Raw genomic sequence first — 19000 nt, 5'->3', positions numbered from 1 at the left:
TTGTGATTTTGGTATTTGAAGGTGTATTTCCCCAGATAGAAGGGTAAAGCCCATTGTCTTGAGCAGTTCACAAGCCCGATTTACAAACGTTCAGTATTCAGACCTACAGTGTGGGCCTCATCTGTCCCCCGGGTCCGTGGACGTCACTGCGCCTCCGGCTGGGGTGAGATCTGTGAGTGACCCGCTAGGGCAGGTGGGTGGCGACGCGGGGGCCAGCCCAGGGCAACAAGGAGCCCCCTTGCAGAGCCTCCCGGTTGGAGGAGGTGGGCTTTGGGGGAAGGGCCATTTGAGCCACTCAAAGAGCCACACAGGGACAGTCATGAGGGCTGCCCCCGCCCCTGGGGCAGTATGGAGGCGGCCATCCTGCATTGTCTCCTCTGGGGTTCCCAGACCCACAGCAGCCCCTTCCGGAGTGCATGCACCCCTGCGGGGCCAGCCAGAGCCAGAGGGAGGCCACCCGCCCCAGACAGAGCTCGCACTCTGTCTCCTGCAGAATACACTCCAGGGGATGACCCCACTGTCGCAGCCAGCACCTGCCCCCAGCACGCCCCCCTGAAGCCGCCAGTGCTCAGGTAAAGGTGCCCCGGCAGCCTTTCCGCGGAGGTGACGGTCGGCCATCCTGCTTCCCATTCTACCTGAGAACTTTTCTGCCGGAGGCTTCCCCTCCCCCCCCAAAGAGTCAGGCCAAAAGTGCCCCCCTGGCCGGACAGTCACACATCCCTCCCCTCCCTACTCCCCGGAGTAGGCCTGCTTCCTGCTCTCCGTGCCTTGTCTGCACCGGAAAGGGCCGGAGAGGAGGGGTGCGCACCTGAATACGTTCTTTGCTTCTACTTCCCACGGTGAGGTCCCAGTACAGTGTTTACAATAGAACTCATTTGTGGGGCAGCCTCCTGGCAGGCTGGCTTTATCTTTCTGAAGGCACGGCCTTAAAAAGTCCAGCCCCACAGAAATGGTCAACACACTCTCTCCCATCGGGGCGTGGGCTCAACCTCCCCCTCCCCCCACCCCAATCAGGCCCTGCCCGAAGCAGGTTCCCAAAGCCTGGGCCCTGTCGGTAACTCCTGTTTATATCTGGACCCATGACCCCCACGGGCACTTTTATTTGAGGGGCTGAGGATCATATAATCATTACAAAACAAATTGTTTTTCCACTGCTCGAGAGTCGGGAAGAATAAACCTGGAGCTGGTCTGGGCCTCCTATTTAAATAAACTAACGTCATGGCTGGGCTCCGACCTCGGGGAACCTGATCTGCACCCCGTGCCCCCCTGCACTTGGGCCCAGGGGTGGGGGGTCTCTAGGCCTTGGCTGGCCTATCCCATACCAGCCGACCAGCATTTCCTGGTCTGGGGCTGTGCAGACCTCCAGGGTGCAGTTACCCCCCTCCCCCGGGGGGTGTGAATGGTGGGAAGGACTGAGCTGAGGTCGCTTTGGGGCCAGGACATCCCCCAGATGCACGAGGCCTTGACCCCCAAAGGTTAGGTAGGGCACCACCTCCCCAGATCCGACCCTCACCTCTCAGCCCCTCCCCCCAGCGCCCTGCCCCGCCCCCACCTCGGCCTCAGGACCGTCCCCCAGCCTGCAGGAGGCTGGAAGGTTTCAAGCCACTCCCTCGAGCGACCAGCTCTGAGCCTCTAAGTCGAAGCTGCCTCAAGAGATCCGGAAAGGAAGGGGTGGGGGAAGCTGGATTGGAGGCCCCCCCTCCAACACACGCACGCAACGCGTTCTGCGGGCTGTTCTGCGAGGCTGTAGCACGACGGAAACCAGGCGACTGGGCCCGCTCCAGGGCGCCCCCGTTGGGCCTCGGGCTGCGTCGCCTCCTCAAGGGCTCCTCACCCCCTCCAGGCAGCCCACCAGCTGGTTCTTCGGGAGGAGCGGAGGAGCGCGGGGATGGAGTCTGGCAGTAGGTGGAGGGAGCTGCATTTGCTCTGTTGGGCCTGTAAACCCTGCCTGGGTCTGTAAAATTCCCAAAAAAGGAGAAGCGGAGGTTTCGTAGGCCACTGGTCTTCGGCGAGTGGTAGCTGAGAGGCCAGCCGCCCCCTCGAGTGCCGCGACCCTCCCTCATCTGCAGCGGTCCCTGGGGGTGCCACCTGCCTGGGGAAGGGAGGGAAGGGCGTGCGGGGCGCAGCGCGGGGTCCCTTCGCGCGCCACTCGGAGGACCACCCGGCGCGCAACACAGGCCGTGGCAGGTGCGGGGTCCTGGCTCTCAGCAGCTTCGGGGCGTGGCCCTCCAGCCCTCCTGCCGCCGGACGCGCGGTTCCCGTGCGGGAAAGGGACAGAGGGGGACGCCAGAAGGCGCGGCAGCTCTGAGCGCAGGGTCTCCAGTCCCCCCCCCCCCCCCCCCCGGCCGAGCGCCACACCCCTCACCTCGGAGCCGCGCTTCCCGAGGGGAGGTGGGGAAGGGGATGGGGACCCCAGCCAGTCACGGAAGGGGGTCCAGAGCAGGGCTGGAGGGCGGAGAGGAAGAGGCCAGCCTTCATCGGTGGGAGCGGGTGGGCCTCCCCGGAACCAGCAGCCGTCGTGCGTTGCCGCAGGCTGGTCCACCGCCCAGGGCTCCTGGCTGCGGCCTGCCCTAAGGAGGCTCGAGGGCCAGTTACCCATGACCCCAAACGGATGGGGCCAAAAGTGGGGGGACTGGGCAGGCAGCTGGACGCTGGGTCCTCAGACCACAGTCGCGTGCGGCGTGGGGCCACCGGAGGTCCCAGAGTGCCAGCTCACCCTCCTCCGATCCCGCCAGCCCCCCACTTCCAGGTGTCCCCCGCGCCCCACGGCCGCGGGCTCCCCGCCAAGACCCCGAGGAGGCTCTGGCCAGGCAGTCCGGCGCAGGCGCGGCCCCAGGCCTGCCACCGCCTCTCCACGGGCCCTTGACCTGCGTGGCTCTACAGGTCGGGGGCGGGGGGGGGCTGCCTTTTGGGGCCTCGATGTGACCAATGAGGCGCACGCGTGGCGGCGCTGCACCGGAGGACCGCGGGGCAGAAATGGGTGTGGGGTGTCGGCCGAAAGACGGCTTAGGCGTCTGGAGAGCTCCTACGGAAACAGTGCCCGGAGGAAACGCTCGTAGCTGTGCCAGCCCAATGCGCCTGTGCTCGGACCGACCCTGGAGGGGCTGTGCCCACAGGAAGGAGCTTGGGGTCCTGGGGGGAACGCAGTTGGCACCTCCAGCTGGAGCACCCGCACTCAGGGCCACGGCGAGGGCGACAGCGGGGACAACTGCGGTCCTCCGTGGGCGCTGTGGAACAGCTTCCCCAGCAGACGCTGCCTGTCCCCTGCGAGCTCCTCCGGCACCGGTCATCAGCCGCTGCTGCTAACCCAGGCCACCTGCTCGTGCCCCTCTGACCAGCTAACCCATGGCCCAGCCTCTAGCCGCCCAGGACCACCCCGCACCCCTGCCCCGGGGCGGAGCGGGTGCTAGAGCGAGGCTCCCTTCAAGCCCCAAGCCAGGTCGGCCCCTTTCCGGGGGGAATTCTCCCCGCCTAGGAACAGGGGTCCTCGCCCAGCCCCTCTCCCCGCTTAGAAGGTGCCAGGGGTTAAAACGTTCGCTCTGCCCTTTCTCTAGATCTTGGAGAAGAGGCGAGAGCTTGGGCACCTTTCTGGGCCTCAGACCCTGGTAGCTGCTAGCCGTCCCACTGCCACTAACTTTGATCAGACCAGACTTATTAATTCCAGCTGCGCACTATTTGTTTATTATTCCCCCCATTTTCATCCGGAATCATTACTTACAGCCTGGGGGGGGGAGGTGCCCACTGAGGGACTGGAGGTTGGGAGGGGGCTTCTGAGAGCGGGAAGGTGACTGTGGCTGTTTCCCCCCAAAGTCACCAAAAAGGAAGCCCAGCTCTTCTGCGGATCCTTGTTCAAGAGCATTAACTAATTATGGATCAGAGGAGGGGGAAAAAATACTCCTTTAAATAGCCGAAGGTAATTATAACCCTGTTGTTGACACTAAGGATTAATAATTGATCAGGAGTTACACACAATAAATTGTCAATTTATCTCCCCACAAAAATGCCAGTGCTGTGCAATGCTTCCTACCTGCCCTCTGGGCATTTCCTGTAAAGACCCACTCTGCTCCCACTTGCAGGCAGCCCCAGACCTCAGGGTGTGCTGCTTCCTTCAGAACATTAGACCTAATTTGTGCTCAGGTCCATGCGAACAAAGTAGCACTGGGCACCTTTTTTTAGAAGGCTCCCCCTTGTGATCTTGGGGCCAGACTTAAACAAACAAACAAAAACCATTTTTCCTCTTTCCTTCTACCTGGGAGCTCGGAAGAACAGAGGACAGAGATTTCATAACTCACTCCCTTTTTATTAGATGGCCAGAGTAGTCCTTAATAACATCTTCAATTTTTATCTTTCTCGGAAAGAGAGAGAACGCTTTGCCCTCCGTGGAGAGAACACAAGCCTGTTCTCTGCGTGGAGGGTGGAGGGCGGAGGTGGGGGTGAGTCTACATCCCTCTGTTTGCAGGAGATTCGGGTGAAAGGTTAGCAGCCCAGCGAACGGGGGTCTGCACCCCAACACGAGCGTTTTCTCCTTTGCCTGCCCAGACCGAGGCCCCTGGCACATCACCAAATACTGGTCTCATGCAGCTCCCGCCAAAGCTGAGGGGAAGGCTGGCGCGTGCTTCCATTCCCGCCGACGGAAAGTGATTTCCAGCAACTGGAAAATTATATTGTCATAGATTACTCCTCCTCATAATAAGCCTTTAAAATATCTGTAGGGATTTGTCACTTACATAAAGGTTTGAAAATACATCAAAGGGACGTGTCCCCTTTGCGATTTGTAGAAATTCAAATGATGTTAATCATAATATCCACATATCACAGACTGTTGTGTTTTGTTCCCAAGATTGCCTCGTGGGTTAACACACTTTTTAAATGTTTGAAATGTTATTGTTGTGAAAGCTGTGCAGATCTGCGTATATCCTTAATTTGGGGTTAAAATAAATGGGTTTTTTTTTCCTTGAGATTTCCCATTTGCACTCAGAAAAAAACCCATCTGTCCCATAATCACTGCCTAGGGTTATTTGGAGGAAACTTTCTAATAATTCGGGGTGTCCTTTCGATCGGAAAGGGTCGCCCCCGACGGAATACGTTGGTTCGCAGTGAGTTTTTCTCACTGATGTCGCTCACCCGACACCAGCAGCGGCCGTGTGGGGCGCGTTTATTGCGCGACGTTGACAAACACGCGGCCCCCTTTCACTCCCCGCCGGCGGAGCAACCAGTTCGGGGCGATTTTCCGCGACCCCGAAGCGCGCGCGGGCGGGAGGGCGCGCGGTTCTCCGCCCCCGGCCGCCCCCCGCGCGCGCCCGCAGGTGTCCGGGCAGCCGCGCCCCCCACCCCCGCCCCCCCCCACCGGCCCGTCCCCTCCGCGCTCCCGCCCTGTCGCCTCGCGTCCGACAAAGGTGGACGAAGTTCTTTTCAAGTTTCAAAGGCAGTCGCTGCGCGGCTCTGCAGAAACAATGACTCTTTTATTGGGAACAAATGTTGACATTTGCGGGGCGCGGGAGGCCGCGGCCGCCGGGCCAGCGCTCGCGGGGATCTCGGCAGCGCCCGGCCCGCGGGCCCCGCCGGGGATGAAAGCGCCGATTCCGATCGCCCAGCCCGGGCCGCGGAGGGCCGCGCCGAGAGCCCCGGGAGCGCCGGGACCCGCGGCCCCGCAGCGCCCGGCCCGACGGCCCCGTGCGCCCCGCTCCCCGCCGGCGCTGGCTGCCGCCGCCCGTCGCGGCCGGCGCCGGCTTTGGCTCACCAGGGTCTACCGCCCAAAGAGGAATCGGACCCCACGGCGACTTCCTTCCCCCGCGAAGGGTCGGGCTCCGCGTCTGTCTCTCCGCCTCCTCCCCCTCCTCCCCCGCTCCCCTCCCTCCCGCCTCCCTCGCTCTCCTCCCTCCTTCATCTGCCCTAGAGATCTTCACGGAGAAGACCTCATAAATCACTCTGCATTTCGGTACAAAAGCCCCCTCTAAACACCTGCAGGTTTTAAGTTCTTAGCCCGCATTGAAAAACCAAGTTCTCCAGAAAGAAATTCAGGTCGGGAGGCAGGGTGAGTAAGTTATGGAAATCTGCGATAATTTGCCGGGCACAGAAACATCAAAGAAGACTCGTCAGGCTGAGGGTTCCCAGCGATCGAAAGGGGCAGTTGTCCGGAGACCGGGTCCTGCCGGGCGCGCGTGGGCGCGCGCAGAGAACCCACCGCGCGTGCAGGTCAAACCACCTCCGGTTCCAAAGAGGGGGAAGCTTCCATCAGGCCTCAACTTCTGAACGTAGGCACGGACCTCAGTTCTCGTTTGGGTTTCCCACTGGCCTACTTGAGACTTCCGGGAGAGACAGCGTGCTTTCACTGCTGTCTTCGTGGCCTGCCTGGTCTTCCCGTGTTTGATTTGTTAAACGTCATTAACTTTCGCGCTTCTCAGAGAAGTCTTAAAAATGCTCAAATTCTAATATTACCTAGAACAGATAGTGCTGCCACGTGCACGCTATTCCCTGCTGGTTTAGGAAATACGGCGAAAATTAATAAAAGCAAGCCAGTCCTATCCCTTCATATTGCAATCGAAAATGCTATCAGGAGGGGAAACATCATTATCTTCATGGAAATTCTATGAAGGCTTCATGTCAGAAACAAAAATAAGCAAAGAGCTCACGGCTCCCTTTTACGTCTGCAGACCTCACATTTTTCTTCCAGACGCACTGCCACAGAGTGGCAAGGTTTCCCATGTGAAAAATCTCCCCTGTCACCAAGAAAGAGCTCAGCCCAAACAACTCCAGGTCTCTCTTACTCGGGGAGGCAGGAGGGAGGGAAAGAAACAAAAAAACAAAAAAAAACAGCTCTCTACACGAAGGGTTCGCTTTCTGTCCAACCTCCGAATGCCTACATACTCAAAACCAACAGAATGCCTAAGGAGGAGCAGAAAACCAAAACCCTGATCTGCTCCTCTTCTGGGGAGAAAACCACAGGTGCCCCTCCCCACTGGCCTGGCTGGGTGTCCAGTGAACAGCCCCCGGCTTCGCCTCAAGTATCCAAGATTACTTTCAAATACCCTTTCTAACAAGACCCCAGCAAGAGGCTGCTAATTTCTACTGCACAAAAAGCCACTGGAGAGAGATCCGTTTGTCAATATCAACTGGTTCAGCAATTTCCCATCCGCAGACACATCGGCCTATCGTCGCTGGCAGATGTTTAGACAAGATTTTATAAATTGTTCAATATCAGCCCATAATGAACCCCAACTGACCATTCCAAAGCAGCTAAAAGCATCTGGGACGTCCCCCGCTGGGATCCAATAATGGGCTCATGCTGTAGCATTATTAATCATGGAATAAAATAGATGAACCTCTTGAAAGATAAGTGTATGATTGATTAAAGGGCAATCTAAGAAGCTATTATTCTTGTTTTATAACCGTAAGTTATATTCACTCAATTTATCTTTGGAAAGGAAACAAATGATTGTTCATTTCTTTTCTGAAATTATATTATATGGATATCCATATAATTTTGCTGAAAATTAAGGTGACAGGTTTGCTGCTTTTATGATACCCGTCAAAGGGAATACGCTACTTGCCTACAAATTCTGGACTTGTCCTATAATTAGAGAGTGAGCAGCCCAGGCCGCAGTCTAAGGTCGTTTACACTTTTCTTTCCCCCCAGGGTAAGGGTAAGAGCCACTGAAAGGAAAATAAATCTCTCCTCCCAGATTTTCGCCTTGCGTTCAATGTGAGTTATATGAAAAGGAGAGCTACGGAGTCATTCAATAAATCCGAATAATCTATGCCAATTTGGGTAATTTGGGCTTTAAAATAAACAATTACTTCCATCAGTAATTTATGGTCGGAGGAGTGACTCTGCACTGCAGGCTTTTATCGCAATTCTCAGGCTTACGTTCCTGAGGAGGTTCAATAAGCCAGCGTGGAAATAAATATAAAATGGATCCTGATGTGAAAGTACGGCAGGTCATTTAATTTTGCCAAGTTAAAAAAAAAAAATGTAGGCTAACAAGTAATTTGCATATTCAGAGCACAAAAATCTTAATTTTCTTGCAATACATGTGCATATAAATATTCTAAAGCTGTACATTATTGGCCTGCTGTGTATTTCTTTTTCATCTGCCTTTCTCCTCCACCCCCTCTTTTTTTTTTTTTTTTTTTTTTTTTTTGAGCGGGAGAAGGGAGAGATTATTTTACACATTTTCATTAAAATGCCTGAGGTCATATCACCTGGGGGGGGGGCAAGGAGGGGCTGCTAGGAACTGGGGCTCCCTACCCAAATCACTCTCCTAGGAAAAATGAGCCCCAAACACCATATTGTTGTAGACTAGTCTGTTTTTATTTACAATTTAAGATATAAATTAGTAGAGAATTCTTGTTAAACAACCAACAAAGATTGTATAACCAGCAATGTTCAAATAAAAACCAGGCAGAATTTATTTACAAAAAGTTTAGATTCCATTGCAATACAACTTGCATAAATTACTAGAAGCTTTATATCATTATAAAAATAAATATCAAATTTGTTTCCACTTCTTAAGTACTCAAGTTCTTCAATCACGTTTTATTTCTACTGTGTACATCTTTTACAAATAAATTTTACAGTAAATCCTATCACACCTATAGAATATATACCGTGGCAATGAAGTGATCAATTCAAGATATCCTGAGAAAAAAGATTGTTTTCAAAAGTCACACGTACATCGGGGGACGCTATACTATGCCAACAAATTCACGTTATGTCCAACAAAGGTCTGTTCTGTCAGAGTCTGTGGCTCCTCGTTTACAGTGGGGCAAGATGCGGTCCGGATTTAGAGATGGTTTTTTCTATCTGTATATTTATGAACTTGGGGAGAGAGAATGGCCTGCTGACTTTTTTTTTTTCCAAAGCAATTGTGACACCTACCTGTGGACCAAGGAAAAAACCAAATCATCCCAAATCCTTCAGTTCCACATCAACGTTATCACATTACAAAAATGAGTCGACCTGAAATGATTCCGCCTCTCTCCCAACATCTTCGAGATCTGTGATTAGTAATTTTGCCTAGTTGTAAAGTAGGTATTTTTCCGAGATGCAGGCAAACTGCAGGCTCCTATCTATTCCATCTGGACACGGGGGCCTGGCCTGATAAACGGCCAGTGCGGCTCACTTCTCTTCGGGCTTACTGTGCAAACACCACCTCTAAAGGCTCTGATGCCCCACGCTCTGCACCACCAGCTCATCAGCGCCAGTGTCTACTTATGTGTGCAGTGCAGTAAAAACGGTCCCCAACTGCATACAGATACCCAAATTTTAGTAATCTATTTTTCAAAGAGAAGACAACAGCACTGGTGCCACATACATATTCCAGTGAAAGGAGTGATTCTTCAAAGCAGAACTGGAGTGGAAAAGGGGGGACTCTATAGAGACCAGCTAGGTTCCCACTTAAAGGAAAAACAAAACAAAACAAAACAAAAAGACCGAAGAACGCTGCAGTGCTCTGTCCTCAGACTCCAGGACCAGAGGCAGCAAACATACATTAAGCAAGTTTACAGCTCACTCGGTGGAGGGAGGCTGGGGGGGGGGCGTGGGAGGTGACACCAGGGTCCCCACTTACTTGCATTGCTGAGCTGGGGCTTCTATAGGTAGGGCTGGACGCCCCCACCGACCACGGTGCAGCCCTCACTGGCATCTGTCAGGGGAGGGGTCAGTTAGTCAGAACCTGACCCCAGAGCCATCTGTCTCGCAGACAGCTGCACACCCACCAGCCCGCACACCCATGCACACTCGCTCCCCGAACGCACAAAACACTTTGGGGGAACTGTCTCCCCCCTCTCCCCACTGTTGGAGACAGACTGGGGGCATGTTTCCTCTTCCCGTTTTCTCTTCCTGCCCCCTTGAGTTCCTTCCACAGGTCTTAACAACTCCAGCCTGAATTATGAGCAACGGAGGCACCCGGGAGAGGCCAGCGGAAGGGGCCGAGATTCTCGCTGTCTATTTGGAAGAACGGGCGGCTCTCAGAGTTGCTAGGATGGTTTGTTTCCTTGCAGGCAAAGGCGGGAGCGAAGAGTCAGTTGAGGCTCCGGGAACCCAGAACACTCTGCAGCTTAAGCCCAACCAAAGGGAAGGCAAACTGCAATTTGCATTTGGTGACAATCGGTCTTTTGCCGAAACGAATCAATCAGGATAATAATACTAACAGTAATAACAACGGTAAGCTAAGTAAAACGGAGACAATTAGGGGCAAGCCTTCCTACAAGGCCAGGGGCGCTTGGCCCTTCCCTCCCCCCCCCAACCCCGTGCTACACGCCCCCCCACTCCCCGGGACTGCTGGTGGAGCCCGGCTTTCCGCCTACTCCCTGCCCTCCCTTCAACAACAAAGGCTCCCCCTGCCGCGCCCCAGGGTCGCCCCGGCCCCTCGCCCGGCTTTCTGGGGGGTGCTGGCTCCCCGGGGACCCGCGCGCCGCAGGCAGCCTACCTTTCTTGGGCTCGTAGCCGCCGCCCGGGGGCCGGTAGTGGGGCTCCAGCGGGTGCGCGCCCGCCTTGCCCGCGTCGCTGGCCGCCTTGGGCGCCGAGTGCAGCGCCTCTCCGGGGGCGGCGGCCGCCGAGTTGTACCGCAGGAGCCCCTGGCCCTGCAGCGCCGCGTTCAAGTTCCCGTAGTTTGTGTAGTTGCCGTAGAAGGGCGACGTGTAGTAGAGGTGGCGGCCGAGCAGCGGCGAGGCGGGGTACGGGGAGCCGCCCGGAGGCGCCCCGGTCGAGGCGGGCGCGGCGGCCGCGGGCAGCCCCGGCGGCGCGCAGCCCGGGCCCAGGCTCGGCTGCTTGAGGTCCGACGTGGCGATCTCGGCCAGAGACCACAGCTTGGGCTTGCTGGCGGGCTGCGGCGCGCCCGGCGACGTCCGGCTGCCCAGGGGCATCTTGCCGCCGCCGCCGCCGCCGCCGCCGCCGCCGCCGCCGCCACCGCGGGGCGCGGCCTCGGGCGGGGGGCTCAGCAGCGGCGCCTCCACGCCGGTGAGCGGCGACGAGGTCACGGGCTTGGGCGGCGCCAGGTCCCGCTCGCCGTCGTCCTCGTCGTCCTCGTCGTCCTCCAGGTCGTCGTACTTATCTTTGCACTCCGAGCCCGACTCGCACAGGGGGTCCCCCGCCCGACAAGACAGCTTCTCCCCGTCCGACTCGGCCGAGCACGAGTGATCCGTGAGCGAGTCGACGTGCAGGCCGATCCCTGCAGGGGCGCGGGCATGACTGTGGTGCGCGGGGACAGCACCCCCACCCCCCTCCCCCCACGTGACCCCCCACCCCGGCCACGACCCCGGGGCGGGGGCAGCAGGGCCTCCCCCGGGAAGCGCGCGAGGACTCGACCGGCCCCACGCGATCCTGGCTGGCGGCGGCGCGCGGCGTCTCCCCGGACCTCGGCTCTGCGCCCGCCTGGGGAGAAAGCTCCCCGCGGCCTCGCGCCAGCCGCGGCCCCGCTCACCTTCGTCCTCGGCCGAGGTCTCGGTGCCCTCCTGCGCCTTGTCTGGGCTCTCCCCCTTGCTCCTCGCCGCGTCGCCCTCCTCCTCGTCCTCGTCCTCGCTTTTGTTCCTCGGGGCCCACGTCATCTTGTTCTCCTTCTTGAGGCGCCGGCGCGCGTTGGCGAACCAGGTGGACACCTGCGTGAGGGTCATCTTGGTGATGATGGCCAGCATGATCTTCTCGCCCTTGGTGGGGTACGGGTTCTTGCGGTGCTCGTTCAGCCAGGCCTTGAGCGTGGCCGTGGCGTCCCGCGTGGCGTTCTTGCGGTACGCGGGGTCGTTGAGCTGGTAAGGGTAGGCCGCGCTGCCGTACGGGTGGTAGCTGATGGCGCCCGCCACCCCGGTCGTGTGCGCGTCGTAGGGCGCGCCCTGGAACCAACAAGAGCCTGGTGAATGGGGTGCGCGGGGACCTGGCCCGCATCCGCCCTCCCGACGCTGCCGTTCCCAGGGTCAGGACCGCGCTGGAGCCTCATTTCCCGGCAGCAAAAGAGCAGGGGGGGGGGGGAAGCCCGCAGCGCATAACGCAAGACAGGCTGTTCACCACGAAAACGCTGCAGTTCTAACCTCGAATTTTTGAACTATTTCACTTTGCTAAAACGGCACAACTTCCCCCCGTTGTCCCTGGGCTGCGGGCACGGATGCACGCGGACGTGCATAGACACAGGCCCGCAGGTACTTTCTTGATATCTAAATTTCTCTGGCTGGCTCCCCCTTCTCCCCCTTCCCCGCCCTTATATGGTTAAAAAACCACCCCAGAGCCCCCGCTCGGCTATTCACCGCTCTAAAGCTCGGCAAATCCAATTTGCAACTCAGAAGCCAGTCACCGTTTCGAATTCTTCAAATACGCGGTAATTAGCATTTTAATTCAGCCTTTAACGTTTAAATTCGAGACATTTGCAGCCTCCGCCAAGGCCCCGGCGACAGGGCCGCTGCCCTGGAATCCCACCGAGGGCGGGCTGCGGCGACACCCCCCCCCCCGGCTCCCCCCGTAACGGCCTCGCTCGCCCGAAACGGGCGTCACCAGCACCCGGGCCGGGCCCAGCTTGCGGAACCAGAGGCGCGCGGGCCGACCCCCGGTCGGGGGAGCAGTAGCTGGCCGCGGCACGCAGGGGACGGGCGCGGCGACCGGGGCTGCCACACGCCCGCCCACACCGTTTTTCGAAAGCTCGGCCTGTGGGACAGATAAAGGCCGAGATCGTGGCGCACCAGGAGGGGTCCCGGAGCCGCCGCCCGCTGCTCCTCCCGCTCCCCCAACCCGGTGACCCCAAGCCCCACAAGTAACCCCCAAGCGCTCCGCGGTCGCCGCGGAGGCCCCAGCGGAGCCGAGACCCGCTCCCCGAGCCAACGGGAGCGCGCCCCCGGCCCGCTCCGGACCCCTCGCCAGGCTTTGGCGCGCGACGCGAGGACCACCCGGGACGGATTCCCGACCCCAGCAGCGGGGTCGCACTTTTCGGGCTCTTTGGGAACGTCACCCCGGGAGCCAGGGGAGAAGCTGCACGGACCCCCGGCCTGAGTAACGTCGCCGGGCCGGCCGGGCCCGCCAGCGGCGCGAACGGCCCGGGTCCGAGACCCCGGAGCCACCGCCCACGGCACCCTCCCCGCGCCCTCGCGGCCCGATCGCGCCCCCACCCCCACCCCCCGGCACTCGCCCGCGCGCGGTTACCATGTAGGACGGGAAGCCGGCGGCGGCGGCGGCGGCGTCGGCCGAGTACTGCAGCGGGCTGCCGAAGCCGGAGGCCGCCTGCGCCGTGAAGGCCGCGGAGCCCGGGTAAGGGCTGAACGCCGAGCCCGACGCCGAGCGGGCCAGCTCCTCGCTGCGCGGCGCCGCCAGCGCCGACGCGCCGTACGCCGGGCACGAGTAGAGCGCCAGCGAGCCGGGCGCCTGGTACAGGTAGCCCTGCGGATAGGACATGGTGGGCGCGGGGCGCCGGGCCCGCGTCACGCCGAGCAGCGGGCAGGGCGCGCGGCGCCCTCCATCCACGCCCGGCCGGGGCGCGGCGCGGCGGCGGGCGCGGGGGCCGCGGGCCGAGGCGGGCCGGCCCGCGCACTAGCCTGCGAGGCCCGCGGGCCGGGGGAGCGGCGGGGCGGCGGCGGCAGCGGCGCGGAGCCGGTGGGCGCAGCCGCGCGCCAGGCCGGCGGTCGGGGTTTGGGGGAGTCTGGAGTCGGGAGTGAGGAGTTGAGGAAGGAGCGCTCGAGTTTCCGAGGGACATTGGAACGCGGAGCTGTCCGTCACGCGCTCATCTGCATATTCGGGCGCCCGCCCCCTCCCCTGCTCCGCCGGCTCCGCCCGCTCCCGCTGCCGGGCCGCGGCCGGGGGAGGGGCGGGGAGGGGAGGGCGGCGGCGGAGGAGGAGGAGGAGGAGGAGGAGGAGGAGGGAGGGCGGGGGAGAAGGAGGGAGGGACGCGCAGGCTTTTGTGGCGCAGTCGCCTCCCGCGCAGCCCCAGCCCGCGGCCCGCGGCCCCGCAGCCCGGCCCGGCCGAGCCCCGAGCCCCGGCGCGCGCCCCCTCCCACTCGATCGTACTCCCGCCGCCCCCCCCTCCTCCGCCGGCCTGCTCCCCGCCGCCGCCCCCGTCACCTTCCTCGTGCCCCCCCACACCCCCCGCAGCCACTGCCTCCCCCCCCTCCCCGTTCGGCCCGCGGGGACTGAGCGGAGGCCGTCCGCACGCAGGCCGGTCTGGTCCACTTGGGGGACGCACGGCCCGCGCCCCGCTCTGCGCTACGAAGAGGCCGGCCCAGGTGACCGCGCGCGTGTCCCCAGGCTCCGGCCGGGAGCCGCGGGCCGAAGGGAGGGCGGGGTGGCAGCGCCGGCGGCCCGGGTCCTCCTGGGGGTGGCGTGCGCGGCTCTCACCTCCACCTTCCCGGGTCCCCTCTGCCTCGCCGTGGAAGGCGCCCCGCGTGGCCTCGGGTCCCGTCGCCTGCCCCGCGCCGTCCCGCGTGTCCCTGCGGGACCCGGATCCCGGGCGCCTTCCTCGCGGACTGCCAGGAGGGCCCAGAGGTGAGCTTGCTGCCCCGAAGTCCACAGCGGAGACCCGGGGCTCTGGGCGTGAGGACTTTCGGCCTTGGGGAAGGTTTAGACACACGCCGCCCGTGTCCCACCCGCGAAGATGCCACCCCTCCCCCGAGAGTTTTATTTGATTTTATTTTAATAAGTTGACTCCTCCGTCGGACGTGTGTCGTAAAGCATTCTAGAGAATGACTGTCACCGGACAGACCGCCTCTGGCACGACGCGAAGCCTTGCTGTCACTTGGGGAGGAAGGAGAAGGAGCCAGGCCGCTGGCAGGAGCGCAGGCAGCGGCAGAGGTAGGCCAGGTAACTGGCGGCTCGGGACGTGCCTCTGGGGGCCCGGAGGGGAGATGCTTAGCGGCGGGCCCTGGGACCCCAGCCCCAGAAAACCCTTCACTCCATTGCCCCTCTTCCACCCCTCCCCCACCAGGGGCAGGAGGGTGCTGGGGGAGGGGGTGCTGGTCCCCCACGGTGGGGGGGGTGCTCAGGAGGTCCACCGGGTATCCGTGTGTGCGGTGCTGGGCAGACGCCCACCCAACAGGTGCCTCTTCCCCAGAGGCCGCCTCGGAAAGGTTTCCTGTAAGGTCGAATCCCTGCAGGTGAGGGCTCGGCCTGCAGCCCTCTCGCCCCCACACTTCCCTGCACTCTACCCTGGCAGCCGGGTTGCCGAGTTCTGTTAAGGTCCTGCGGGGGCAGACCCCGGGCTAGGCTGCAGCCCAGTCCTGTTGGCCAGCAGAACTTTGAAGACATAGTTAAGCTGCGTTTGTGTTTCCCTAGGTCCAGGGGAGCCCGTCCCAAACCCAGGTGTCGGGCTTGAGAAGAACCCACCCTCCGTGGCCTGCAGGCTTGTGGCTCCAGCCGCCACCAGTCTTCTGGCTCCTGCCTCCCCAGTGCTCCCCCCCTTCCTAAAATCCAGCCTCCGTGGCTTCAACCTCCACATCGCCGCTTCCCACACACTGGGCCACTTGGAGGACCCAGCCCCCTGGTTCCCACCACGCTGCCGCCCCACGTGGGCCGTCCTAACTCAGTGTAGGGCAGACTTTACACCAATTATTGAAGTGTTGAAAAGGAAAGAGAAAATGGAGGGGGGGGTGGTGCTCCAGCAGTCCTCGGAGCATACCAGCGTCGGGGTCTGGGATGTTTTTGGTCTTCCGGAGAGGGGATTCTGGGAGGTAGAGGCCTGGAAAGAGAGTCACCCAGGTGGGATGACAAATGTAACAGCCAACGGATCAGATTGCAGGCTTCGGGGGTTCCCTTCCAATTAGATAGTTTAAGTGAAAAAAAATCAGGTCTAATGTTTATCACCAAGGATGATTGGCCTGCAATGTTTCCATTTCCAAAGGCCAGTTCCTGCTGTGTTTCATTAGCATTTGGGGCTCGTCCCCTCGCCCTCCCTCCCTCTCCCTCCACCCCCCTTGGGCCTGATCTCTGCCAGGGGCAGAAAAGAAAACAGCGAATTATTACAAAAACATCCCCAGTTTGGAGCAGGAGCGTATGCTCCGGATACACTCGATTTTGACATCAATTAAGTATATAAGCAGACAAGGCCACGTGGCTTTGGAGGGGCTCCCGCCGCCCAGGGCGCGTCTCCACCACGGCTGTCTCCTCTTCGTCTCTTTCGCGCGAGCTGCTGATTCTGAAGACAGCCTCTTCCTCCCGCGTATTTCCCCCAGCAATTACACCCCTCCACTGAAATCCAAATTCTCCATACTGCTGCCTGCTACTAATAAAAACCGTCTACCTTGCACTATTAAACAGTCGAATCGCAGTGCTTGCCGCTTTTATTGGTAGTGACTGTAGCAAATTAACATGCCTACGCAGAGACATTAAAACTTACGCTCCGCATTGTTCCTGGAATATATAAACTTCGTTTCACGTTAAAGCTCCCGGATTTTTTTTTTTTTAAGTCACTTTCCTTGTCTTGGATTAAAGTTTGCTGGCTCTTCTTTTAAAACAAGTCAGTGGGAAAAACAGGCTGCAAGCGAGGAGGCCCGACGCGGTGGCTCGGCACGCGGCCGCCCGCGAGGGTGGCGAACTCCGTCCCCGGTGACCGCGGAGAGCGCAGGCCGCGCGGGGAGCGAGCCGCCGGCCCCGGGCCCCACGGCCGCCCGTGCAGCAGGGCGGGGACCCGGGCGCTTTGGTGGCGGGCGAGGGGTGTCCGGGCGCCTGGCCGCGGCTGTTTTCGTGGCGTCCGAGCCGGAGCGGCGGACGGAGGTGAGGCCCGCGCGGCAGCCCCGGCCAGCTGCGGTGACAGCGCGATGGCTCGTAACCGTCACGTAGGCGGCGCGCGGTTTCGGGCTCGGTTTCCCTCTCCTCCCCTCCGCGCGCGGATGAAAAGAAGTTAACACCGTCGCATTTCTGTGTCTTGTCCCCACAGCCGCCGGTGCCTTTAGAGCGAGTCGGCGTGGACACGCACGTTTCAAGGAGCCGGGGCGTCCTGCCAGGCCGAGCGCGGAGAAAGGCCTGGAGCCGGGCTTGCGCCCGAGGGTCTCTCGGAAGGAGCTGGCGGCGCCGGCCGGGCCGCCTTGCAGCCTCGGTCGGCCCTGGGCTCTCGGGCGGGGCGCGGGGAGGCCGGGGAGCGGCGCGGGCCCGGGAGTCGTGCGCGCGGGCGGCGAGGGGGCGCTGTGGCCCGCGGCTGCGGCCTGGTCCCTGCAGCGGTGGCCCCGGCGCAGTCCCCGGCCACTGAACGGCGGTGGGCGCTCTCGCCCCGGCCCGGCCTACGTCTGCCCGCGTCGCTTTAACTTGGGGAAGAAGGAAAACTAGGCCGGGCGTTTCGATGAACCGAAGCCGCGCACGAACTTGCTTCACTCTGTCTCACTGCCGGGTAATGGGCGCAGTTTGTGGGGTTGGTGGCAACACTTACAAAATGGAACGTGTAATGGGGGGGGTCGATTAAGGTGAACGTACACATTTCCCCCCAGGGCTGTGACTTTCGCCACATCGGCGTGGGCGCGTCAGGGCACCTGCCCAGCGTGTTCCGAATCCCGGGTCGCTGCTGGCCCACGACTTCCTGGGGCCCTGCAGCAATCGCAGCCAGAAGGAGTCGGGGGTCACGAAGTTCGGATCTGCAACTTCCTTTGTTTCCGTCTCCCTCTGTTTCTCGCAAAGCAGCGCTGGCCGCCGTGAACTGCGCGAAGAGCAAGTCCCAAGGAGACGCGAATCTCTCTCCGGCGCGGGTACCTCCGGGCTCGTCCGACGGGGCTGCAGATGCGGCGCTCTTCGGAGGTTCTCAAACACGGTTCCGGTGAGACCTGTCCCCGCAGAGCGAGCGCGCGGGAGAACCCTGGCAGGCGGGGGTGGGGGGGTGGGGGGTCCCCTCGCCCCTGGCCTGGAGCCGCCTGCGGCCTCGCGGGAGGAGACCCGAGGGCGCAGCCCCCAGAGGCCGGGGGCAGCCCGTGGCGTCGGGACCCCAGCACCGAGGGCACCTCTCTGGCTCCCCAGGCACCGGTGTCTGGTTACCGGTCGCTGACTCGAGCGTAGCGACGGCAGGCCCCGGTGCCTTCGAGCGGGCAGCCAAGTGTGCGTGCTCCCCGCGGCGCCCGCCCCCGACGCGCCCCCACTTCCGCGCGTCCGGCGGCCTCTGGCCTCGGTCCCTGCCCGCCCCGCCTCCCCCGCGTCCGCGTCCTCCCAGCTCCTGTGCCGCCGCTTCCCTCGCCTCCGGCGCGCAGCCCCCGGGCCCGAATTCCGTTCCCGGAGACCCGCTTCGGGAGCGGCCCGCGTGGGTCAGCGATCCGCGCGGGAGGCAGGTGGGCGAGCCCCCCCCCCGCCCCCCTGGCCTCTCCCCCGCGCGCGCACGCGGACACGCGCCCGCGCGCCTCCGGGAGGGTCTCCCCGCTCCTGCGCGGACAGAGCGGCGGTCGGGCCGGGTCTGGCTTCGTTGTGCTCCTGGTTCGCGTTTCGGCTTTTTTTTTTTTTTTTTTTTTTAAGTTTTTGCAAGGCAAACAGTGTTCGGGACAACTCAGCTGCCCCCTCCCCGCCCTGCGGCAGCGCCCCCCGCTCCCCCCCCCCACCCCGGCCTGGCCGTCGCCGCTCGAGCGGGGGGCGCACCTCCGGGGGCCGGCGGCGCGGACCGAGCGGAGCCCGCGGGCGCAGGAGCAGGTAGGACCCCCGCTCGCAGGAATACGCTGGCGAAGGAGGCTTCTCTTCAGCCGTCTGACGGCTGCTTTAGCGCCTGTCTGGGGCCGTGTTGCGTCGCCTCGGGCTAACTCCTCGTCGGTCGTGTGTACCCCAAAACAGCTCGCCCAGACCGCCGACTCGGGGGCACAGGGCAGGCGCACAGGCCAGCCCGGCCCCTACCAAGCTCTCCCGGAGGCTGTGGCACACCTGGGATTGCTTAGGTCGGGAGGGCAGGAGGGTTTTGTTTCCTTTTTGTTTTCTATTTGTTTTGTTTTTCTTTTGAAAAACTGGGGAGCATGCGGAAGCCATTTGACAAATTGCACCAAAACAGCCATCATAAAAACTTCACTTGGGCAGCATAGAAATGGCCGACCCCCGCCAGGGGGAGGACACTGGGAGCGTTTGCAGGTAGGACAAGCC

General features: G+C 61.3%; 1 protein-coding gene across 1 annotated transcript; it reads right to left on the bottom strand.

The window, feature by feature from the left end:
* Positions 1-9591: 9591 nt before the first annotated feature.
* IRX2 (iroquois homeobox 2) lies at positions 9592-13372 on the bottom strand. The gene is made up of 4 exons (XM_047074497.1): positions 13124-13372; positions 11424-11829; positions 10431-11171; positions 9592-9644 (listed from the first exon to the last, which is right to left on the bottom strand). The coding sequence occupies exons 1-4, from the start codon at positions 13370-13372 to the stop codon at positions 9592-9594; spliced, it is 1449 nt and encodes a 482-aa protein (XP_046930453.1).
* Between the last annotated feature and the right edge of the window lie 5628 nt (positions 13373-19000).

Source organism: Lynx rufus, unplaced genomic scaffold (genome assembly GCF_022079265.1).
Source record: "Lynx rufus isolate CCGP_SWC_20201006 ecotype Redwood Valley unplaced genomic scaffold, mLynRuf1.p SCAF_1, whole genome shotgun sequence".
Taxonomy (NCBI): domain Eukaryota; kingdom Metazoa; phylum Chordata; class Mammalia; order Carnivora; family Felidae; genus Lynx; species Lynx rufus.
The sequence above is the reverse complement of the archived record's forward strand: the minus strand, read 5'-3'. Positions and strand labels throughout refer to the sequence as shown.